The sequence below is a fragment of the Drosophila albomicans genome, chromosome 3, assembly GCF_009650485.2.
Source record: "Drosophila albomicans strain 15112-1751.03 chromosome 3, ASM965048v2, whole genome shotgun sequence".
NCBI classification, from domain to species: Eukaryota; Metazoa; Arthropoda; class Insecta; order Diptera; family Drosophilidae; genus Drosophila; species Drosophila albomicans.
The window spans coordinates 53419717-53441763 of NC_047629.2; the positions used below are offsets into that span (position 1 = coordinate 53419717).

Genomic DNA, 22047 nt, shown 5'->3' on the forward strand with positions numbered 1-22047 from the left:
TAAATCATTGAGCAAAATTTAAACGAACGTTTTGTTTTTATTAAAGTGAAGAGCTTTGGATGGGTTCAAAAAGCTTTCTTTCTATCATACTTCGATAGCTTCTTTTAATTTTTCACACATAAATATTAAAAAAAAAACCATAAGCAAATCATTGAACATAAAGAAAAAACTATATTAAGCGAAATATCATGCAAAGCAAAAAACTATATTGGAGGGGTTAAAAAAGCTTTCTTACATGCTTTGATGGCTCCCTTTCATTATTTTACTTTTGAAAGCTTTGTAAAAGCTTCAGCCTGGTTGCGGCACTTGCTTGTCAGTAAGCTTTGCCAGGGTTGTCGCTCGTCAGCAGTTCATCCCTTAGCCAATATTTAAACCAAATCTTGCTATATTTATAGTTAGTTCCAGTGGGAGAAATTACCTCCTCTATGCCTTGAGAATCCTTTCAATAATTAAGTACAGCTTCACACGTAATGGGGCGTAACACAACCCATAGAACAGTTATTAAAATGTCGTGTAATAATTAATTGCATTAACCAACCACGCCCCCGTAATGACTATATATAAATGCCTGATTTCGAGGCAATTAGCAGTCAATTAGTTAAAATGTACACACCGAGTGAGGCGGCAGCTTTGGAGAAGCTCAACTACTACAAGATCAGGGAGATGATTCGAGCCACTTGGACTGTGGGATATAACATGAAGAAGCCCACCCGATGGGATATTCTTTTGCAATTGTAGGGACTGAAGGTTTAGTATTATTTAGTACTATTATAATTATTTGTATTCCGTCAATCTGTTTAGTTGGAGCATTGTACTCATTGCCGCTAGTCTGGCGTCATTCTATGGACATTACCAACTCTTTATACGCTTCATACACGACATTCCACGCATTAGTGAGGTTTGTTTCCCCAAATGAAAATGCATGAGCATCCAAATGGTTTAATTTCATTTGCATTTGCAGACAATCAGCACTGTGTTTCAGTGTACGATGGCCATTATGAAAATGGTATATTTTCTTCTGGCGCCGCGAAAATTCTACGTGCTTTTGCGTCGCGCCTGCAGCCACGAGATGCTGCTGAACTGTGAGCTCTTTCGCCTTGTGGCAGGTTGGTGGCAAGTGGCATGTGGCAGCCAAGAAGCTGAATCTAACTACTCCTCTAATCCTTGCAGATTTGCCAATTGCTCGGCCGCTGCGTCAGCATATTGAGAGCATCATGAATCGCTGTTGGATCAGCAAACGTCGACAATTGTTGTATTATCTCTTCGCCTGCAGTTGCATACTGATCAACTACTTTGTCACTTCGTTGGTCATCAACCTGTATCGCTCTTCGACCCACGAACAAAATGACTTTGAGGTTGTACTACGTAAGTCTGTCCAAAAAAGTGTAGTTGACACCTTGCATTAACATTTTGCTGGCAGCAATTCCATCATTGTATCCCGGCTGGATGGACAAGGGCATAACCTTTCCCTACTTTCACATACCATTGATCTTTGAGACCGCCAATCTATATCTCTGTGGCATGGGTAAAATGGAATACTTAGCCAATTGATTGTGTTCGCAACATTAACATCGACATCACCATCATCAACAGGTACTCTGGGCTTTGATGTGCTCTTCATTGTGCTATGTCAGCACGGCGTTGGCCTAATGCAGTCGCTGAGCCACATGATTGAGTGCTCCACATCGTCGTTGGTGCCACAAGAGATGCGCGTTGAATACATGCGCTGCTGCATCTATCAATATCAACGTGTGGCCGCGTAAGTTTGTCCTTGTTGCTGCTATTTTAACGCATTAACTTTGCTTGTCACTTAGCTACGCTTTGGAGTTGAACAATACCTTTAGGCACATCATCATCATACAGTTTCTGCTCAGTCTTTTCTGCTGGGGTCTCATTCTCTTTCAAATGAGCGTTGGCATTGTATGAATCAACTGAGTCACCTGAATCCCTATCACCTACCAATCACTATGCTAACTCATTCTCTTCCCCTAAATACAGGCCACAAGCATGACGACAACATTAAGGATGTTCATGTATCTCGCGGCCGGTGGCTATCAGATTGTCATCTACTGCTATAATGGACAACTCTTTGCCACAGCTGTAGGTTTCAAATTTCATCCCGAGTCATTTTCCCTTCCCCTTCCCATTGTTGTTTTGCTGTTGTTTGTTTATGTTTTCATATCTATCTCAATTTGTGTTTTTTATTACAGAGCGAGCGCATTCCAAAGGCATTCTATAATTGTTTGTGGTATGCGGAATCCCGAGAATTTCGCCAGCTCATCCGCATGATGATAATGCGCTCAAATCAGACCTTTAGTCTGGACGTATCGTGGTTTACAAAAATGTCACTGCCAACCCTGCTGTCGGTAAGTGTCATTTCCAGTTTGATCTGCCATTGCTCGCAGCTTCATCTTTTTACACCCGCTACCCAAAGAGTAGAAGCGTATTATAAAATTTCAAATTTATTCAAAGCATAATTGCATATGCTTTCCTGACAATTTAGTATATTTTTGTTCTCAATTGTATATTTGGAATGTATAGTAAATCAATATACCAAATATACTGAAATTTACCGTTACATTATTTTGGTATTTTTATATATTTTTATATACAGTATTTTAAATCGGAATGATATATTAATATATCAAACATTTCGCTCAGTATATTTCAATATGCCAAAAATAGAGTATACAATATCAGTATTTTTGTCGGTATATTAATTCGGTATTTTTACATATCTTTATATTCAGTAATTTAATATGGTATAGTTTATCAATATGCCAATTATGTATTTCAGTGAATTTTCATATACTAAATATAACTAAAAATTGAATTCAGTATTTTGTCGGTATGTATATATTATATATATATATATGTATATATTATTTATAGTATGTATTTTAATTCGGTATAGTACATACTATACCATATGAATGTTTGGTATAATCTAATATATATATTATATTCATGATATGATATATTATATTATATTCACTTAAAAATATAACAATTGATATATTTTACAAATTTTCAGTATTTTATTCGGTATATTTTACTTTCTTTGATATATTTTGAATTTAAACCTATATAAATATGCCAAATATAGCATCCAGTATATGCAGCATTCTTTCGGTATATTAATATGATATATTTCAATCACAATACCGAAAGTGGGTAGCGGGTATATTATAGTTGAGCACACTCAACTGTAACTTTCTCAATTTTCTATTATTTACTTTCTGTTTTCGTTTCTTGCAGATGGTGCGCACAAGTGGACAATATTTTTTGTTGCTGCAGAACATAACACAGAAATAAAGTGAAAGCAATGCTTCAAGAAACTGTCACTTGACCACACTCTACTTTGTGTTGTATCCATCAGGCGCAGTCGCTGCGGACAGTCAATCAATACTGGCTGCTGTCAGTCGGAGCGTTCATCAGCCAGTCAGTCAGCAAGTCAGTCACTTATTCAGGGTCAGAGCGTGGCACGCCCATTTATTTTGATGGGCGGCCGACTGATAATTCATTTAGCGCATTAAAATAATGAAATTGCCAGCTGATAACGAGTCGGTCTCTAGCTAGCTAGTTCCATTGATTACACTCCTGCCCTGCCACACTCCGACACTTTTCTAATCAATTTTATTTATATATCCTAGACAAGTCATCCCATCGCCAACCGGCAAACTTCCCATCGACCATTTCCCCCCAGCCAACTTTCTTTCGATACTAAAGGCACTTTGGGCCACTTGTATACGCTCTATACAGTCTGGTCATAATGCTTTAAATGGGTTTTTGCGTTGCGCCCATAATTGCTATGCGAGTATAGTTTCATTCCCAGCGAGGGTGGCGCAACTTTGTGCTAGATTCTGCAATATTTGTAATGCATATTCGCTGTTAGTTGGCGCAGTTTCCTCATTTTTTTCTGTTGCTTTTGTTCTGCTATTTTTCTTGGCTCACAAGCTTTATCTATCCCGTTTCACTTTAATGCCTTTTCTTTGGCTCGACTGCAAAGGACATCTTTTCTTTTGCTTGTCAGTTTATTGAGGCGCATGAATATTTTACAGCCCCCTATTTGTGTATGCTATCTGTGTGTGTGTGTATTCATATTACTTATACTTTGGCGGCATGAATTGAGAATTTATTATTATTATTATTTTTTGCTTTCTTTTTACGTTTTTCTTTCTTTTCGTGCATTGTGATTTTTATTGTAAAGGACAAACAATACTCGTGCCTTATTCATTCCACATTTTATCCATTTCGTCGCTTTTGTTGCCACTGAAAGAGTACAAAAATTAGCATATTTAACTGAAGGATTATTTTACAATACGCATTTATGCATTTTGGGAATTAAAAATTCAATGAGGAATGCTGTAAAATGCGTCACAATCACAGGAAATGTAAAGTTGTGTATGACAAGCATTGAATGATGATGAGTAATAAAGAAGAAAGGTTGAAAATCGGAGACTTCTGCTTGCAGAATAATTTTCAAGGTAAAGAATATTTACATTACTTTATTTTACTTTTCATGCCTAGCACTTACAATCAATGTATTTATATTTCATACATTTTGCATTTAAATTCGATTAAAATACATTGCCAATCAATTTACATAGAATGTATTTGGCTCGACAAATAAACTGACAATTAATATATAATTAAGGTATTTAACTAGTCAATTGACATGATTAATATTTAATTCAATTTAAATCTCTACATTGAACCACTTCACACTTAACATATTTCACGATTTAATTTACTTTTAAATTTAATGAAACAATTACTATTACAGTATCAATTTAATTTATCAACAAACACAAGAGCTTAGCATGATAAATATTAAATATGATAAGCATTACGCATTAAATGCTTCACTTGTATTAAGAAATATTTTCAATAAATTGAAATTAAGTGCCCTTAACTATATTTATTTGAAATTTAACTGATTAATATTTAATTCGAGTTTAATTTATATACTCAACCAGTTCACACTTAACATACTCTATTTAAATTGAAAGAAATATCTCGATTGAATTTACTCTTAAATTTAAAGTGCAAATTACTATGAAATTTCATTTAACGAAAAACACAAGAGCTTAGCATGATAAATTACTAGCACACGAGCGCACACATGATACTAACACACACACACAAACACACAGAGGCCATGACCATGAGCACGAGGCACGCCCACTTTTTTTTTATTGTGTACGCCCATTATCTCACCTTTGATGTCTGCTTAATCATTTGGCTGACTGTGCACAGCACAAATGTGTGTGCAAACCAACACAGAGACAGACAGCATTGATGCTTTCATTGTATCACGTGGCGTATGCGTAACTTAATGACCTGAAAATGGCTCTTAAAATATAATCAGACAATTGAAAGCAAATATAAATATATTTTCAATTATGCGATTTGCTAATAAAATTTCCCTTCAAAGTGAATGCTTCCGATAACAACATTATTTCGCGCATAAAGAGGCATAAATTTATAAATTATCCAACAAAAATAGATCATCAATGCTGTTGTTTATATTGGCTTTAACGCTTTGTTTGCTGCCATGAATTAGAATCCAACTCAATATTGCACTCCCCAAATAGACTGTGTTTGTGTTGCTATTATGTCTCTTCAGTGCACAAATAAAACTTATAAGCGAGCTTATTCTTTGTAGTATGTTTGCGCACGTAGCCGGAAACTATCTACATACTCTTGGATTGGCATACAAAGGGCACAAACATATTGTTTGTGTACTCGTCTGTGTTTACCCTCTCTCTCTCTCTCCAGGCAATGTCCCACCGGAATTGCAAGTAGCCCAAAGTCAAAGCACAAATTTCTGCTTGTTATACTCGAAACCCAAAAGGTAGAAGGGTATTATAACTTTGTGAATCTACGAAATTTATGTAACACGCAGAAGGAGGCATCTCCGACCCTATAAATTATATATATTCGATATCTAAGGCGATAAAGCCCTTTGTGTCTGTCCATCTGTCTGTTTGTACGGGTCTTAGTTGCTTTGTCTGACAATCTGGTATATTTTTCAACATGGGGTATATTTTGAATAAATGAAATAAAACTATTGGTATATTTTTAGTATTTTTGTGCTATATGAATTTGGCATATGGTATAATTTTCCCATTCTAAGGTATATTTTGAATGTGGCACCATGTCAATATACCTTTGGTATATGTTTCAGTATTTTTGCGGTGTGTTAATTTGATATATGGTATATTTTTCACTTTATGGTATATTTTGAAGGTGATACTATCCAATATACCAAGTATTACCTTTGGTATAGTTTTAGCATTGTTGAGATATATTAATTTGGTATATTTTAAAATCGTATTCAATATGCGAGGCTATAAAGCCATGTCTGTCCATCTGTCTGTCTGTACGGGTCTTAGTTGCTTTGTCTGACAATCTGGTATTTTTCATTCTATGGTATATTTGAATGAACGAAATAATACCATTGGTATATTTTTAGTATTTTTTGTGCTATATTAATTTGGCATATGGTATAATTTTAGTATTCTAAGGTATATTTTGAATGTGGCACAATATCAATATACCTTTGGTATATTTTTCAGTATTTTTGCGGTATGTCATTTTTGGTAAATGGTATATTTTACACTCTATGGTATCGTTTGATGGTGGTACTATTCAATATACCAAATAATACCATTGGTATATTTTTAGAATTTGTGCGATTTATTAATTTGGCATGTAGTATATTTTTGTAGTCTAAGGTATATTTTGAATTCAGTACAATATCAATATACCTTTGGCATATTTTTAATATTTTTGTGGTATATTAATTAGGTATATCGTATATTTTATAGTCTATGGTATATTTTGAAGGTAGTACTGTTCAATATATCAAACACAACCTTTGGTATATTTTTAGTATTGTTTATTGATTTGGTATATTTTAAAATTAATACAGCACTGTTCTTCTTTTTTTTAGGTAACGCGTATCTCACAGTCGAACACACTCGACTGTATCTTTTCTTTTCTTTTTACCATTCAACTACAATTTGCTTCGGTTTTCTATCTTGTTGTTGTCGCTTTCATTTCTTGTCTTGAGAGTGCGTTCCCATGGCATTTGAGGCGTAATCAGTAGCAAATTTGTTCATCTTGTCCATCAGCACAACTCGGACTCACACAATGCGAATCAAGCGAAAGCGAAAAGCGAATAAAGCAACTAGAAGAGACGCATACATATTGCGTATACGCAATGTTGACAAATCCGACATCGTGTCGCATTAGAGCAGAGCATCGCCGCAGACCCTTTGCACACGCAACAACAAAACAATCTGCTGCTCATTTTTTTGTGCGAGATTGTCTTGGTCCCATAATGGAATTAATATGTTTTTTCCTGCCTTTGATCAAACCCAAACGGGCGAAACGTGAAGGTCCATCACGCTGTGGGAGCCAACGAAAAAAATAAAAAAAAACCTTTTGACTTAATATGGAGTGACCAACGTCCCACAGGACTTTTGATATTTCATTTGTAAATTTAAGTGCCCCATCTGCCTCAGCTAATGAAGCGTGATTTACACAATATATCAGCTCAGCCAAAAGCCATTTTTTGAATCGAGTTAGACTAGAATATTCTAGCCTGCTCTTAAAAATTTAAGCCCCTTTTGCGATGGATGTTGTGTATCAAAGGCAATTGCAAATGCAATTTAAAGCTGTTTACACGCTGTGGCTGTCTGCCAAAAATATTGCCAACTAGAACGAAAGCGAGCTGCGTCACTCTCCAAAGCGGATGTGCCATTGAAAAAAGGATATGGCAAAAAGGACAAAACTTCGCACGAGCACGAGTTGAACGTAATTGCTTAAAATATGCATTCCAAGGGATGCTCCACTCGAGAGTGACCAAACTGCCTATGAAACGTGCACAACGGAACTGCAACTGCAGGCTGAAAGGCTGAAAGGCAGCAGCCATTGTTAACTACGTCCATACTCTCCACAATATCAGCTTATTTTCAGTGTTTATGTGCATGTGACTGCAAGTGTGTGTGAGGGTTTATGGAAGTGTGTGAAGCTATGTACATAGATACACTTGCAAATTCCAAACGAATTGTGCGAAGGCAATAAGCACGCTAGGCAGTAAAATATTTTGTAATAAAACAGGCAGGGTTACTCTGTAAAATTACTTGGAATTCTACCGAAATGTGGAACTAGCATTAGTACTTATTGTAGTTTTTAAACAATATTTATATATACTACTAAAAATAAATACAACTTAACTTTAACTTATAGTAATATAAATGAACAACATTTTTTAAACAATACGTTACATTTAAGACACCAATTTCTTGCAAGCAGTGAAATATAAAAATATAGTGTTGGAAATAGCAGAACAAGTCACAATGATATGAATTCAACATATTCGAGAATGTTACGATTTGTATTTGATAATATACAAAATAAATTTGATTGGAACTTTAAAACAGATGCTAACAATATTGCTGCAAATATTAAATAAATATAGGTAAGAAGAGACCACTCAAAGAAAATGGGCTATATATTTATTGTTCTAAATATTTATTGCTACTCTAAAAGTTGCATTGAGTAAAGATAATTCAATTTACATATTAAATTATATAAAATGAATTTGGTGCAAGAATAAAAAGTCTATTTCTGTTAATATTATACAAATATAGGTAAGAAGAGATTTTATCATCGTAAAACGAAGAAAAACTTAACAAAATTATATTATTTGAATATATATGTATATATGTATATATATGTTGCCCAATTTATCGCTACTCTGAAAACTGCATTGAATAAAGATAATTCAATTGTCATTTTAAAATATATGAAATGAATTTGATGCAAAAATAAAAGTGATATTTCTGCAAATAATATATAAATATAGGTAAGGAAAGATCCGCTCAAAGTAAAACGATGATAAAATTAACAAAAGTATATAATTTGAATTTATTAGAATGTTGCCCAATTTATCGCTACTCTGAAAACTGCATTCAACAGAGATAATTTAATTTGCATTTTAAAATATATGAAATAAATTTGATGCCACATTAAGAGTGGTGCACACAACAATAACTCAATATTGCGAAATAAATTCGATTTCGTATTTAATAAATATTATTACCACATGTTCAGACTCTTATCACTTTTCCCCAAATGCCATTTGATGCCAAAAAGCGTCTTGGTTATGCGCTGTTTGCGAACAATGCTTTCATGGTTATGGCTTGAAATAAGCCAAAAATTTAATTTGCTGCACTTTAATCTGCTGGCGCCGCAATGGCGCAGTCGACGTCTGCCATCGAGGTCCTTGTTGCCAGGAGCAGCAGAAGCAGCAGCTCGTTGGCAGCAAGTTTTCATGCAATTCCTTCTCTCGCACTTCTTTCTTTTTAATTTCGCTCAACTTACTCAAGCGAAATGGCACTTGATGCCCTCAATGTATGCGTGAGTATACATACGTATGTGTGTGTGTGTGTGTGTGTGTGTGTGTGTGTGTGTGTCTGAATGTGTAATGTAACTATAGCTGAGCTGCGCTCCTTTTGAGTTTCTTGGGAATTAACACTAAGCTGCTGCTGGAACCGCGTACTTGCCTTCTGCTGCTGCTGCTGCTTCACAATTTCAGTGGAAATGAGCAGCCAAGACATAATACAACTACAACTACAACGAGCAGTAGCAACAAGGCCAACAAACACAAGAAAGGAAACTACAGTCGACTGTGTATGCTCGACTGTAAGATACCCGCTACACATTTTGAATGAGAGCAAAACAGAGCGTTATTAATTTTACAAAAAATATAATATATATGAGTACATCAAAATTGCTATAAATAAACTAAATGTTGTATTTGGCATATTGATGTAGTTTTACATTCTAAATATGCCATATAGTGCAAAATATACCAGATTGTCAGCAAAAGCATTTCAACATATACCAAATTAATATTCCGAAAATATAAAAAAATATACCAAAAGCAACAATAACATTGAAAACATACCCTAGAATGCACAATATACCATATACCAAATTAATATACTGCAAAAATACTAAGTATATTGATTTACATAGTACTAGTAAGTTCAAAGTGCAAAATGTATCAGATTGTCAGCCAAAGCAACTGATTCCAATTTTTGTTTAATCGCAACCAAATTTTAAGGAATCATAGAGACTATAGTTATAATTGTATGTACTAAAAAATCTCTCATCTCAATCTTATAATGCTCTTCTTATTCGATTTTTGTCGAAAGATGTTAAACATAACAAAGGATGTCAAAAATTATATCTCTTTCTCTTATAGTCTCTGAGATCTAGATGTTGTTACATACCAACATGGCTAAATCGTCGTATACTTAATAAGGTCGTAGGTGCCTCCTTCTGCCTGTTACATACATTTCCTGGAGGCACAAACTTATAATACCTTCTCTACTCTATAAGTAGCGGGTATAAAAATGAATGTAGCAAACAACTGTGGCAACATCACATACATCTCAATTGTTATTTTAAGCTGGCTGTAACAAGAAGGTAATGCAAATACGCTACATATTTCGCTGCAGGCAACTTTATGCAGATGCCGCCACACAACTCCCACGCAATGGGAACTCTTCCCACTATTCGCTCTCTGCTCCATTCACTGGCCGAATGTACAAGTTAAGAGCTTCAATTATTCAGGCGAAATTTTACAAACGAAGCTCTGAGTTGTCTGTGTGGGATCTCGATTCAGTTGATTGCCCCACGGCAATCTCTCGAACCCAACTTTGGCCTTTTAGACAGCTATAGGTTACAGCCACAAAACATGACATTAACGCATAATCGAACCGTTTATGTGCTTTGATAACTCGGTCACCTATGGAGCAGAGACAGAGAGAGAGCAGTCAAACTGGAACTGACAACCGTCAGGAGATGCAATATGCATACCAATCAAGTACAGCAATGCTTCAATCTGGGCCCAATACGAATTCCAAACTGCCACCGAGATGAATACCTCTGTGTAGATATCGTACTCAACTGCAGCCAGGTAAATATGCAAATAAATGCAGGACCAAGGCAATCACGTCACAACACACAACACAGGACAGAGAATGTGCTCGACAAATGTTGCCTTGGTTCCCTTTTGGACTTTTGCAGTTGCATACGTAATTTACACTCGGAACACAGAGAGCAGCTCGAATTGTATCCAGCTCTTCCTTATTTCGCAATTTTCAATTCACTTTTTTCTGCATTGTCCATCTTTTATTATATTGCATTTCAATTCGTTGTTGTTGTGGTTGTTGTCCTGGTATCGTTCTTGGTCGATTTGACAGCATTTTTGGTCTGCACTTGCGGAAATTAAGTTCTCTTCAGCAATTTTATCGGAAACTATTTGATTTTCGATTCGATTCGTACACAAATAATCAACAGGAACTAGATGGAACAGGTGTAGCAAACGCCTTTGCTAAAAATAAATTGTGGTAAATAACTGTTGAATTGCAACAAGCATTTGCATTGCAAAATATTGCAATTAGGTAATTGTGATCAAATTCGAAAGCTTACTTCAATGAATAGCAAACAAATCACAGCAAATGCTTAGCCAATAAAAAGCATAAATTACAGAAAATATTTCAAGCATAAACTGCATGCGAAATTTGTTTACAATATGTTGGCATCTTTATATTTTAATCTCAATAAATGCAAAATAAAAATATTTACCAATAATTTACTAGTTTTGCATTAAAACTCGTAGTAATCATAAACAGTACAATATTCAGTTGGATTCACGCTCTATTCAATGGAAAGCAAACAAATCAGAGCAAACTTTAAGCAAATACAGAACATAAACTGCAAATGTTATTACAAATTTCTTTTGCTCTATGCTTGCATCAAAATAATAAATATACCCTTCGATTGTCAAAGAAAAGCAAACAAACTTTAGAAAAAGACTATAAGCAATAAAATTAAATAAAAAATTTTTATCTCAATAAATGCAAAATAAAATTATTTCCTAATTTGGATTTCCAATAGCAAATACTTGGAAACAAAATACAACTCATATTAAATTCTTTTAAAAATTATAAGATACGAATACAGGTATTAAAACTTCAATAAATACTCTTAAAAATAGTAAATAGTTCAACTCAGCTTGCCTCTCAATGAACAGCAAAGAAATTGCACAAACTATGTTCAACACGTGTCTAAAAAATATTTATTCTTTGCTATTGCAAATCTATAAATACTGACGAAAATCATTGTAAAATTTTTAATAACATAGCTATTTGAATGTCAAATACACTTTGAAAACAAAAATAAAACAAATAGAATTCCAAAAAATAAATAACACTCTTTGTGTTGATCAAACAACTGTCAAGCTTTCGATACAAAAGAAAAAGTCATTTAATTCGATTTCTCTTTTAAACGAGAAAAATTGGGAAATGAATAAAATAGTAGGCTGCGTAGGCGTATTGATTTAGAGCCGCAGCAAAAGCAGTTTTGTAAAAGCTTTTGGCAACGAAATTCAAAATGGTTTTAATTTTATCAATCACTTTGCGTAGCCAGTGAAAATCCAAAGCTGACTCATTGTTACTTGTGGCAACACGCGTCACGCTGACAGAGTATTGTGCATGAATCTCTGTAGTTATATTTTTGGGGGAAAATCCGAAATGAAGTAAGGTTTTCAGCTTTGACGTCAATCACATACTTTTTGGTACTGGCATTTTGCAATTTGTCTGGCGACAGAGCGAAAAATGCGCAATAATAATTCAATAAACCGCATTTTTGTATTTTTGGATTTTTGCTTGCACATTAATAATCATTTTTAATGAAAAACCAACAGAAAAGTGGGCGTGCCTAGCGAACGCCTTGACGCGTGTTTCTGGCTTTATAATGGCCAAACATGGTAATGCCGAAGGCTGATGCTGACGCACAATTGTTGCCCCGTTTTGTATACATATTTTTAGTTGGCGGTAAACTCATTTTTATTCGTGAGAAGAGGGAGGCAACGTGATTTATTTGTACGCATTTCCCCCTTCATTTCGATTTCATTACGATTGCCGTGTAACGGGCAATTTAAGGGCCATTACAGTTGTTAGGCTAACAAGGGGAGGTGTGGAAGGAAGAGTGTAAATGTGTGGGAGTGTGTGATTCACCACACAGCAGCCGACGCCATCTTGATTAATGGCGGCCAGCACGACAGTGGCAACAACACATGTGCAAAAGTGTTGCCTACTTTTTGGCGGCACTCCACTTTTGTTAATTGCTGACCATAAAAATTGCCAAAGCGCTTGCTAACACGCAACAGAACAAAACAACCAAATAAACAGTGAAATGGCAAAGAAAGCATAAAACAAGTTGTAGGCGGCCAAAGCAAACAATTCAATCGTCTGCTGTCTGAAATTTCAAGTAATTACGACCATGTGCCAAGCGAAGACAGAACAGAGGCAAGCCAAGACAGTCCCCAAGTTCCCAGAGTGGTGAAAAATTGAATTTATAACAAGCAAAAGTTAAATGTGCCGCCATCTTAGCCGCTCTCACCACTCATATGTTTGTTTCCTGCGCGATGACTTTATAGCAATTTAATGTGCCCCGCGTTCTGCGAGTTTTGTGCGCTGCTGTGAAAAATGATATTGCGACTACCATTTCTCATCCTCTGGGTAAATCCTCCCCTATCATCATTCCCATTCTCAAGGCAATTCTCGAGCAATGTACAAAACGCCGTAATTTGTCTGCCCCTCATCAAATACGACGGCGGCAGCGTTGATGATTGCGACCCACACAACACAACACAGAAAGTTGCACACGCATTTGTAAGCAATTTGTTAAAACATTAAGTAATGCCAAAAATCATTTTTACAAATTGCTGTAATTACATTAATAATTAAAATTAATAGCAGTTGAAATTGCAAACTACAAAGTTGGATAAGCCAAGCAATAATTTCCAATTTAAATCTAATAGTTTATCTAATATATTTCACGCAGACATTTATTGTGATTGGCAGCAGACTGAAGAAGAGTTCTTTCACCTTGCACAGAAATTTCGTTAGCATTTACATAGATGGACAGCTGTAAGACGATTCACGTCCATAGACGAATTCCACAGAAATGTTAAGGAACTCACTTGATTTGTAATAGGATCTGTGATGTCCTTTAAACTCGGTGCCTGCTGGCTGAACTTCCAAAGGGAATCTCCACTTCACATATCGATTGTTTGCATGACATTGAACCTTGACATTGTAATTGTGCATGACGCTTCAATGCTCCGATGTTCTCTGATGCTCTGATGCCCTGATGTCCTGATGTTTCCTCGCTCTCAGTCTGCCTTGCTGTCCTGACGTATATTAATTATGCTGTTGGCCAGCTTTTGTCTGCTGCCCATAAATTAATAATAAGCTGTAAGTGAGTGCGGCTTTTCTCTCTACAAGTATGTATGTGTGTAAGTTCAGTGTACAGTAAATTAACTAATTATCTGCATTATTCATTCGACTGGCGACAATAAAATGAAGGCCCATATTATCAAAATAAACCGAGCACTGAGATTCAGTCATAAGCGGAACTGATTTACATATTCATTATCTGAGAATCTGGCTGCCGATGTCGTCAGACATAGACTGGCAGCAGGCACTGTGACTGTGTTGCCTTAATCTTTGCTGGCTTTGCGTATTTGTCATGCACGCCTCGAACGAGGAATTAAATTTAAATTGAGTTCGAATGCCTGGAGCGCAAATTTGTAGCAGCAACAAAGGAAAGTCAAGTCTTGGTGGCATTTTTCTTCTTTTCTTTTCGTTGCTTTGTATACTTTATTTTTCTTTCTTTTTCTTGCGTGAGTCTTGCTTACATTTGATTTAGCTTTTTTAATCTCATTGCGGACGCACTGAAGCATTCACCATATACCTACACTTCCCTTTGTAAGTAAGCTTACGATGACGTTGCGCCTTCTCCATCTCCATCTCCATATGCAAATTGTTGCTCCTTGGGGGGCGGCGTGATTTTTGGCATTTCGTAGGCAGTTCAAGGATAGGCCAATGATATGCTCGAATGGACCAAAATTATGCTGACGCATTCAGCTTAATCTCAGTCAATGGATGGAATGAGGAGAATGAAAACGATGCGACATTCGCCGAATGTACAACTTAAATCCTTTCAGAGGCAAAACAACACGCATTAGTAGAAATGGAAAAGTCGTGTTTCTGCTGATTCACCTGATAATTTTCAGGGCCTTCTGCCACATTGTTGTTGTATTGTTCAACCTGCAAAACAAAATTCTCTTTCTCAATTCCTCTGGCCTGTTCAATAACCCGTCAAAGACAACGAGTATTTTTCACACCATTCAAGCGACGCTTTTTCGGCTCAACGCAAACTAACAATCGTCTGACAGTTGTTATTCAGCCGGCAATCCCTTGACAATTTGACCTTTTGCCATGCACGCCTCGGAATTTCCTCTTTTGGGGTAGACAAATGAATGTCCATTCCACGTCCCTTCAACCGAACGAATGAACAAAAGTTTTATTGTGCTGCGTGAACTGTTAAAAGAAACGTTGATTTCCCATTCACAAATATTTTTTGGCGACATTTTGCTCAAGTTATTTTTCTCGCTTCTCGCTCTGTCAATGACACTTTTCACTAACACCATTTGTTTTCCTCCCTCTCTCTCTCTCTCTCTCTCCCACTTTTCTCTCTCCTCTCTTGGGGGTCGAGAGAACTCTGCGTTAATGCGATTTCTGGTCGTTTGCTTAATCACAAGCCGCCGCAGCTGTCATGAATGCGAGTGCTATTAATTAATAATTATAAATGAAAAAAAAATATAATTGCTTCTATGAAATGGCTTTTCATCTGTTGTGCTGAACACTTTATTAAAATATTTAAATTAAATACAATGAAATAAAATGGAATGGCTGTCTAAAATTTAAACATTCAGAACTTTAATATATTTATTTTATATTTGTATTGAATATTAAAAAATAACCATGCAAGCATTATAAAAGAATCACACACATCTTGAACATTTTTAGATTTAAATTGAAAACTTTTGTATTAAAGTTAAATTCATTATACATGATTTTATTAAAAGAACTTTTTTAAAACATATACTGTTAATTTTTTTATTGCTTTTAAATCTAGCTTGTAAAACATTTTTAATTATCGCTACAGTAACTCAAGAATTTATTTTGAAATCACTTTCTGCAATTAAATGTTTCGCACGAATGTCATAATGAATTAATTAACGAGATGTCAAATTGGCGTTAAATGCAAATTAAATATTTATTTAGCAGGCGTTAATACGACTTATTCATTTATTCATTTCATGCTCATTTGCCCCTTGCGGTGCTCAAATATTGAATTACATTATTAACAGACAGAGATGTAATTATTTAAATGAAACACGAATTTAACCCACATGTCAGGCGCAGTATAAAACACACAAAAGTCGACACAAACATTTTTATTTACATAGCATAAATACAATTTGCGATGATGTTTGAATTGAATTTACAGACCGATTACTTCTCCGTTGACCCCATCACGAGCAGTTAACATTTAAAGTCCCTGGGCTGACATACAACGCCAAATCCTTCGTCCCTTTGCATCGTTTATGGCATAATTTCGCGCTTAAAAGCCAAGGCTGGATTCGCTCTCTTCTGCATCCGGATCCGCTTTGGCCATGGGAGTCTGCATTATACACTTCACTTTTGCACTTTTGTTGGCTTGTTAAATATTAACGCAATTTCACTTTGGCCAATTACACTGCAACCCATCCGCATCTACATCCAGAACGGAACAGAACAGAACCTTGGCCACTTTAGCATCCGGCGCGTCGATGACTTGGTTTTATGCAAATGTGCCACTCGACCAGCCAAGTACACTTTTCTTAATTTAAAGAGGATCGAGGGGGCGCCAAGTTTTATAGCTGACTCTTCAGTTCCTGGCAAATTGTAATCGAAATCGATAAGCCAAAAAGAAAGGTCGCTCGTTAAGTTCGACAAAGCATAAAATTTTTATGCGAATTTGCATTTTGCCTCTTCTAATTTGTATATGCACGCCGTTTATTTATTTGCCACACCTGGGCAACGGCCGCCAACGGAATACACACACAACAAACAGACAGACACTAAGCTCTAAACCCCACCACGCACTTGACCGGCAAAGAAGTAAAAGTCAAAGCAAAGCCGAATCGCCCACAGCAGCAGCAGCAGCAGTCTATGCAAATGCAAACAAAACGTCGCTGTTTATTCTACGCGCGTCGTGTGAAAGGTGAAGGTACGATTAAGTTCCGCAAAAACAGAATATACAAATGCCAAATCGATGCAAAACGAAACTTTGCTTTAAAATTTAATTTCAAATATTGCGCGCTCATAATTTCGCGTTGATATATCGATAACAGCTCACACAGCGATCAGCTGTAATCGAGATGAAGTGCTAAAAAATACCAAACAGCTACATAGTTGCTTTTTGTGTTGTTCATTTATTATTAAAGCTGATTAAGATGTTAAATTTATGACTTTTAGTTGCACTACCTTTTACTCTAAAAATACTTCAGTTTAAAAGGTGAAGGTACGATTAAGTTCCGCAAAAACAGAATATACAAATGCCAAATCGATGCAAAACGAAACTCTGCTTTAAAATATAATTTCAAATATTGCGCGCTTTGATATATCGATAACAGCTCACGCAGCGATCAGCTGTAATCGAGATGAAGTGCTAAAAAATACCAAACAACGACATAGTTGCTTTTTGTGTTGTTCATCTATTATTAAAGCTGTTTATGATGTTAAATTTAGTTGCACTTAAATTGATGTTAAATTTAGTTGAACTTAAATTGATGTTAAATTGAGTTGCACTTAAATTGATGTTAAATTTAGTTGCACTACCTTTTACTTTACAAATATTTCAGTTTAAAAGTAGAATTTCAAATTTAGCGCGCAACGATACCACTGCGTGTCATTTATCGATAGCAACTCACGCAGCGATCAGCTGTGATCTGAGCGAAATACTAAATAAAATACCAAACAGCTGTGCGACGCAGTTTCACAGTTTTTTGCTGTTTGTGTTGCTCGCTTGTTGTTGTTGCTGCTTGTTTACGTAGACTAGTGGACTTTGATTACCGCTGTTGCGCTGTGCTTTATATTAAATTACCGGCACTGTTAATTGTGAATAATGTTTAGATTGAGAGTGAATAAGAGTCGCTTTGCCGTCGCGGCGTCTGCCACACGCAATGCAACGACAACAACAACCCATGGCAATCATTACCAATACCTGCAAACATCCAAGCTGCCAACGCTCTACTTTCAACGCTCTTTGCCCCGGCTGCCAATTCCACTGCTAGAAAAGACCTGCGAGCGATTCCTTGCTGCTGTGCAACCCATTCTCAGTGCCGAGGAGTATGGACACACGCAACAGGTGGTCGAACAATTTCGCCAGGGCATTGGCATGGAATTGCATGCGAAGCTGAAGCAACGCGATGAGGCCAACAAACACACCAGCTACATATCGCAGCCCTGGTTCGACATGTATCTGGCGGACCGCGTTCCACTGCCGCTCAACTACAATCCACTAGTAACGCTCAAGAACGAAACGCGTCCCGAGTATCAGCAACAAGTGGTGAGAGCCACAAATATGATCATCAGCTCGTTGCGCTTCTGGCGTTCACTGCAAGCCAACAAACTGGAGCCGGAGGTTTATCACATGAATCCCAAGAAGTCGGATACGGACAACTATCGTCGCTGGATGAGTGTAGCACCCAAAGCCTTTGCCACCTACGCTTCATATGCATTCAAAGCATTTCCACTGGACATGAGTCAATACAGTCGCCTCTTTGGCACATCGCGAATTCCGCGCATAGGCAAAGATGAGCTGGTCTTGTCACCAGACTCGAAGCACATTCTGGTCATGCGACGCGGCAACATGTACACGATGAATGTGCTCGACAGCAGCGGCTACATTGAGAGTCCCAGTGTCATTCTGGGTCGCCTGAAGAGTCTCATTTCCTTGGATGACCAAAAGGCGCCAGCCAGCGTGCCATTGGGTGTCCTCACATCCGAGCAGCGTGATGAATGGGCCAATTCGCGGGCGCATTTCGTTAGCAGCTCCAAGAATGCGGAGCTGCTGCAGCGCCAAGTGGATAGCGCATTGTTCTGTTTGTGCTTGGACGGGGAGGAGGATGGCGTATACAACGAGGAGAATCCGTCGCCACTGCTGAAGGAACTGCTGGCAGGCAAGGCCACAAATCGGTGAGTGGAATTTAATTATAAGTTATATACACAAGAGCATTTAATTGCACATTCAAGATAAATGCAAAAAGGTTGGAGGTCTCATATATGCATCGCATCAAATTTCCCTTTTCGCATTATTGCAGAAGAGCATTTAATTGCACATTCAAGATAATTGCATAAGTCTTGGAACTTAAATATACTGCATTTTCGTTTTTTTTTCCTTTTTCACATTAATGAAACTTTTTTGAGGCATTCAATTGTTCGTTTTATATGACAAATTGTTTAGATATGCATTAGAGCATTTAAGTGCACATTCAAGTTAATTGCAAAAATGTTGGAGGTCTCATATATGCATCGCATCAATTTCCTTTTCGATTTATGGCAAAACTTGATGTATCTTGTTAATTTTTTATGAAACATTGTTCAGACATGCAGAAGGGCATTTAATTGCACATTCAAGATAATTGCATAAATCTTTGAACTTAAATGCATTGCATAAATTGCATACTAAGCTTTATTGCAAAACTTTTGAGGTATCTAATTGTTCATTTTATATGAAAAATTGTTCAGATATGTATAAGAGCATAAATCTTGGAACTTAAATATACTGCATTTTCGATTTTTCCTTTTTCGCATTAATGTAAGACTTTTGAGGAATCAGATTGTTCATTTTATATGACAAATTGTTTAGAGATGCATTAGAGCATTTAATTGCACATTCAAGATAATTGCATAAATCTTGTTACTTAAATGCATTCCATCAAATTGCATACTAAGCACTATTGCAAAACTTTTGATGTATATAAAAAATTGTTCAGATATGCATAAGAGCATAATTCATTTGCTCATGGAAGATAATTGCAAAACTCTTGTATCTTAAATGCAGCCATTTTTAAGGCATCCCGATTGTCCATTTAATATGATAAATTGTTCAGATAATCTCACAACATTTAAATGTAGTCACTTATAGACTTCACGAAAATATTGAGCAACACAGTATTTTATCGATACTGGCATCTACTTTTTATTGCACATTCAAGATAATGGAATGAAATTGTATTGCTTATTGGCTCCATATCTTTGATCTTAAATGCACTGCATGACTCTGCACAGTTGCAATTATTGTTACTTATTTTTGAGGCACCAAATTTCATATGCTTTAAATATTTGCCATTAAAGGCTATCAATTTTGGTTGTTAAAGAAAACTTTCACTAAAATTTTTAAAGAAATATTTGCAGTTAAATGCGAAAAAACCTATAATACATTTTGACTCTTCAAAACAAGCTTCCTTATGCTGTTAAATTGCACCATTTATTAGCTAAGCGAAAATATTGTACAATCATTATTACTTTCGAAACTTTAAAGCGAATACGTTTACTCCAATAATAGTTTTCTTTTTATTACACATTGCAGATAAGCGCACCATTTTTGTTTATGCAATTATCGACATTATTGTGCACATACTTTAACTAAAGTTCACTCTCTTTTTACGCAGTTGGTTCGACAAGGCAATCTCTCTGATAGTCAGCGCCGATGGCACCACTTCCATCAACTTTGAGCACTCATGGGGCGATGGAGTCGCTGTGCTGCGATACCTCAACGAGATTTACAGAGACACCACCAAGCAGCCCTATGTGTCCACCTCAACGCCACACACGCCTGCCGATGGGGATACGAACAATGTGCGCTTCCTCGATTTCGAGTTCGATGACAAGACGCGTGCGGCTGTGGACACAGCTTATGCGAGGAATGCCAGCATTATGGCTAATCTGGATATGAACGTGTTGCGTTATCCCAAACTGAACAAGGGCACTTGCAAGCGACATGGCCTAAGTCCCGATTCGATTATGCAGCTCTCCTTTCAGCTGGCCTATCGTCAGGCATTCCAACGCTATGTGGGCACCTACGAGTCCTGCAGCACATCGGCCTTTAAGCATGGCCGCACCGAAACGATGCGTCCCTGCACCATGGCCACTAAAGCCTTTTGTGAGGCCGTGTTGCAGCCCAGCCAAAAGCAACCGAGTGCCGGAGAGCTGCGTGCCATGATTGACAAGTGCAGCAGCGTGCATGGACAGCTGACAAAGGATGCGGCTATGGGACAGGGATTTGATCGGCATTTGTTTGCGTTGAAGCACACGGCACAGCTGGAGGGATTGCCGTTGCCGTCGCTCTATGAGACTGAAGCCTACAAACGCATCAATTACAATATTATAAGCACTTCAACGCTGGGCGCTGACACCGTGATAGCTGGCTCCTTTGGGCCTGTGGTCAAGGATGGATTGGGACTCGGGTGAGTTAAACTATCAATGAAATTAGAAGTTTAATTGTAATCAATTCGTAACTATTTCAGCTACTCCATCATGAATGACATGGCGGGCGCCATTGTGACCACCTACAAGGATCAGGCGAGGGGCAAAGAGTTTATCGACAGCCTGGAAGCCGCTTTTGATACCATTTGTTCGGTCATCGAGCGCAGCAGCAGCGCCAAAGCAGCGAGCGCAGTGCGAAACTAAAATCCGATACAAATTGAGATTGAGACATCGAGTTAAATTTAGCAACGGCTGTAAAGTGTGATGATATTTTAGTAGTGTTGTAACCCGAAGCCGAACCCATATTCCAAGTTCAAGATTAGATTGCCGTTGCAAAATGATTATTAGCATATAAAGTACTCTATCATCATCGTTGTTAAAATGGATTTGCTATAAATAAACTGGTGACTGATGCCCGGGTCTGTGGGTCAGATGGCTCAGCCGCTTTAATTAGACTCACTTTTGCTGTTGTCATTGTCATTCTGTTTGAGCATGAAAACTTTTCCGACAGTAATTTCCTTTTGCTTGTTTTAGGATGCTCCGCTTCTCCGGGGCCCCAAAAAACACCTCAATTTAC

The 22047-nt window shown here is 37.0% G+C and overlaps 2 protein-coding genes across 2 annotated transcripts; both read left to right on the forward strand.

The window, feature by feature from the left end:
* The first annotated feature begins 550 nt into the window (after positions 1-550).
* On the forward strand, positions 551-3333 carry LOC117569960 (odorant receptor 63a). Its single transcript, XM_034251333.2, has 10 exons — positions 551-734; positions 802-898; positions 962-1106; positions 1171-1365; positions 1421-1525; positions 1594-1759; positions 1815-1920; positions 1999-2100; positions 2211-2366; positions 3259-3333. The coding sequence occupies exons 1-10, from the start codon at positions 565-567 to the stop codon at positions 3313-3315; spliced, it is 1299 nt and encodes a 432-aa protein (XP_034107224.2). The 5' UTR covers positions 551-564; the 3' UTR covers positions 3316-3333.
* Positions 3334-17993: 14660 nt separating this feature from the next.
* Positions 17994-21925, forward strand: LOC117569910 (carnitine O-palmitoyltransferase 2, mitochondrial). The gene is made up of 3 exons (XM_034251249.2): positions 17994-19178; positions 20657-21451; positions 21512-21925. Exons 1-3 carry the CDS (start codon positions 18106-18108, stop codon positions 21672-21674), a joined length of 2031 nt encoding a protein of 676 aa, XP_034107140.1. The 5' UTR covers positions 17994-18105; the 3' UTR covers positions 21675-21925.
* Positions 21926-22047: the final 122 nt, after the last annotated feature.

Excerpts from the sequence above, each read along its gene's own strand:
- LOC117569960 (XM_034251333.2), top strand. The coding sequence starts at position 565 with ATGCCTGATTTCGAGGCAATTAGCAGTCAATTAGTTAAAATGTACACA. Across the intron at positions 735-801 it reads TGGGATATTCTTTTGCAATT|TTGGAGCATTGTACTCATTG; the intron begins GTAGGGACTGAA and ends CAATCTGTTTAG. Across the intron at positions 2,367-3,258 it reads CACTGCCAACCCTGCTGTCG|ATGGTGCGCACAAGTGGACA; the intron begins GTAAGTGTCATT and ends CGTTTCTTGCAG.
- LOC117569910 (XM_034251249.2), top strand. The coding sequence starts at position 18,106 with ATGTTTAGATTGAGAGTGAATAAGAGTCGCTTTGCCGTCGCGGCGTCT. Across the intron at positions 19,179-20,656 it reads GCAGGCAAGGCCACAAATCG|TTGGTTCGACAAGGCAATCT; the intron begins GTGAGTGGAATT and ends CTTTTTACGCAG. Across the intron at positions 21,452-21,511 it reads AAGGATGGATTGGGACTCGG|CTACTCCATCATGAATGACA; the intron begins GTGAGTTAAACT and ends TAACTATTTCAG.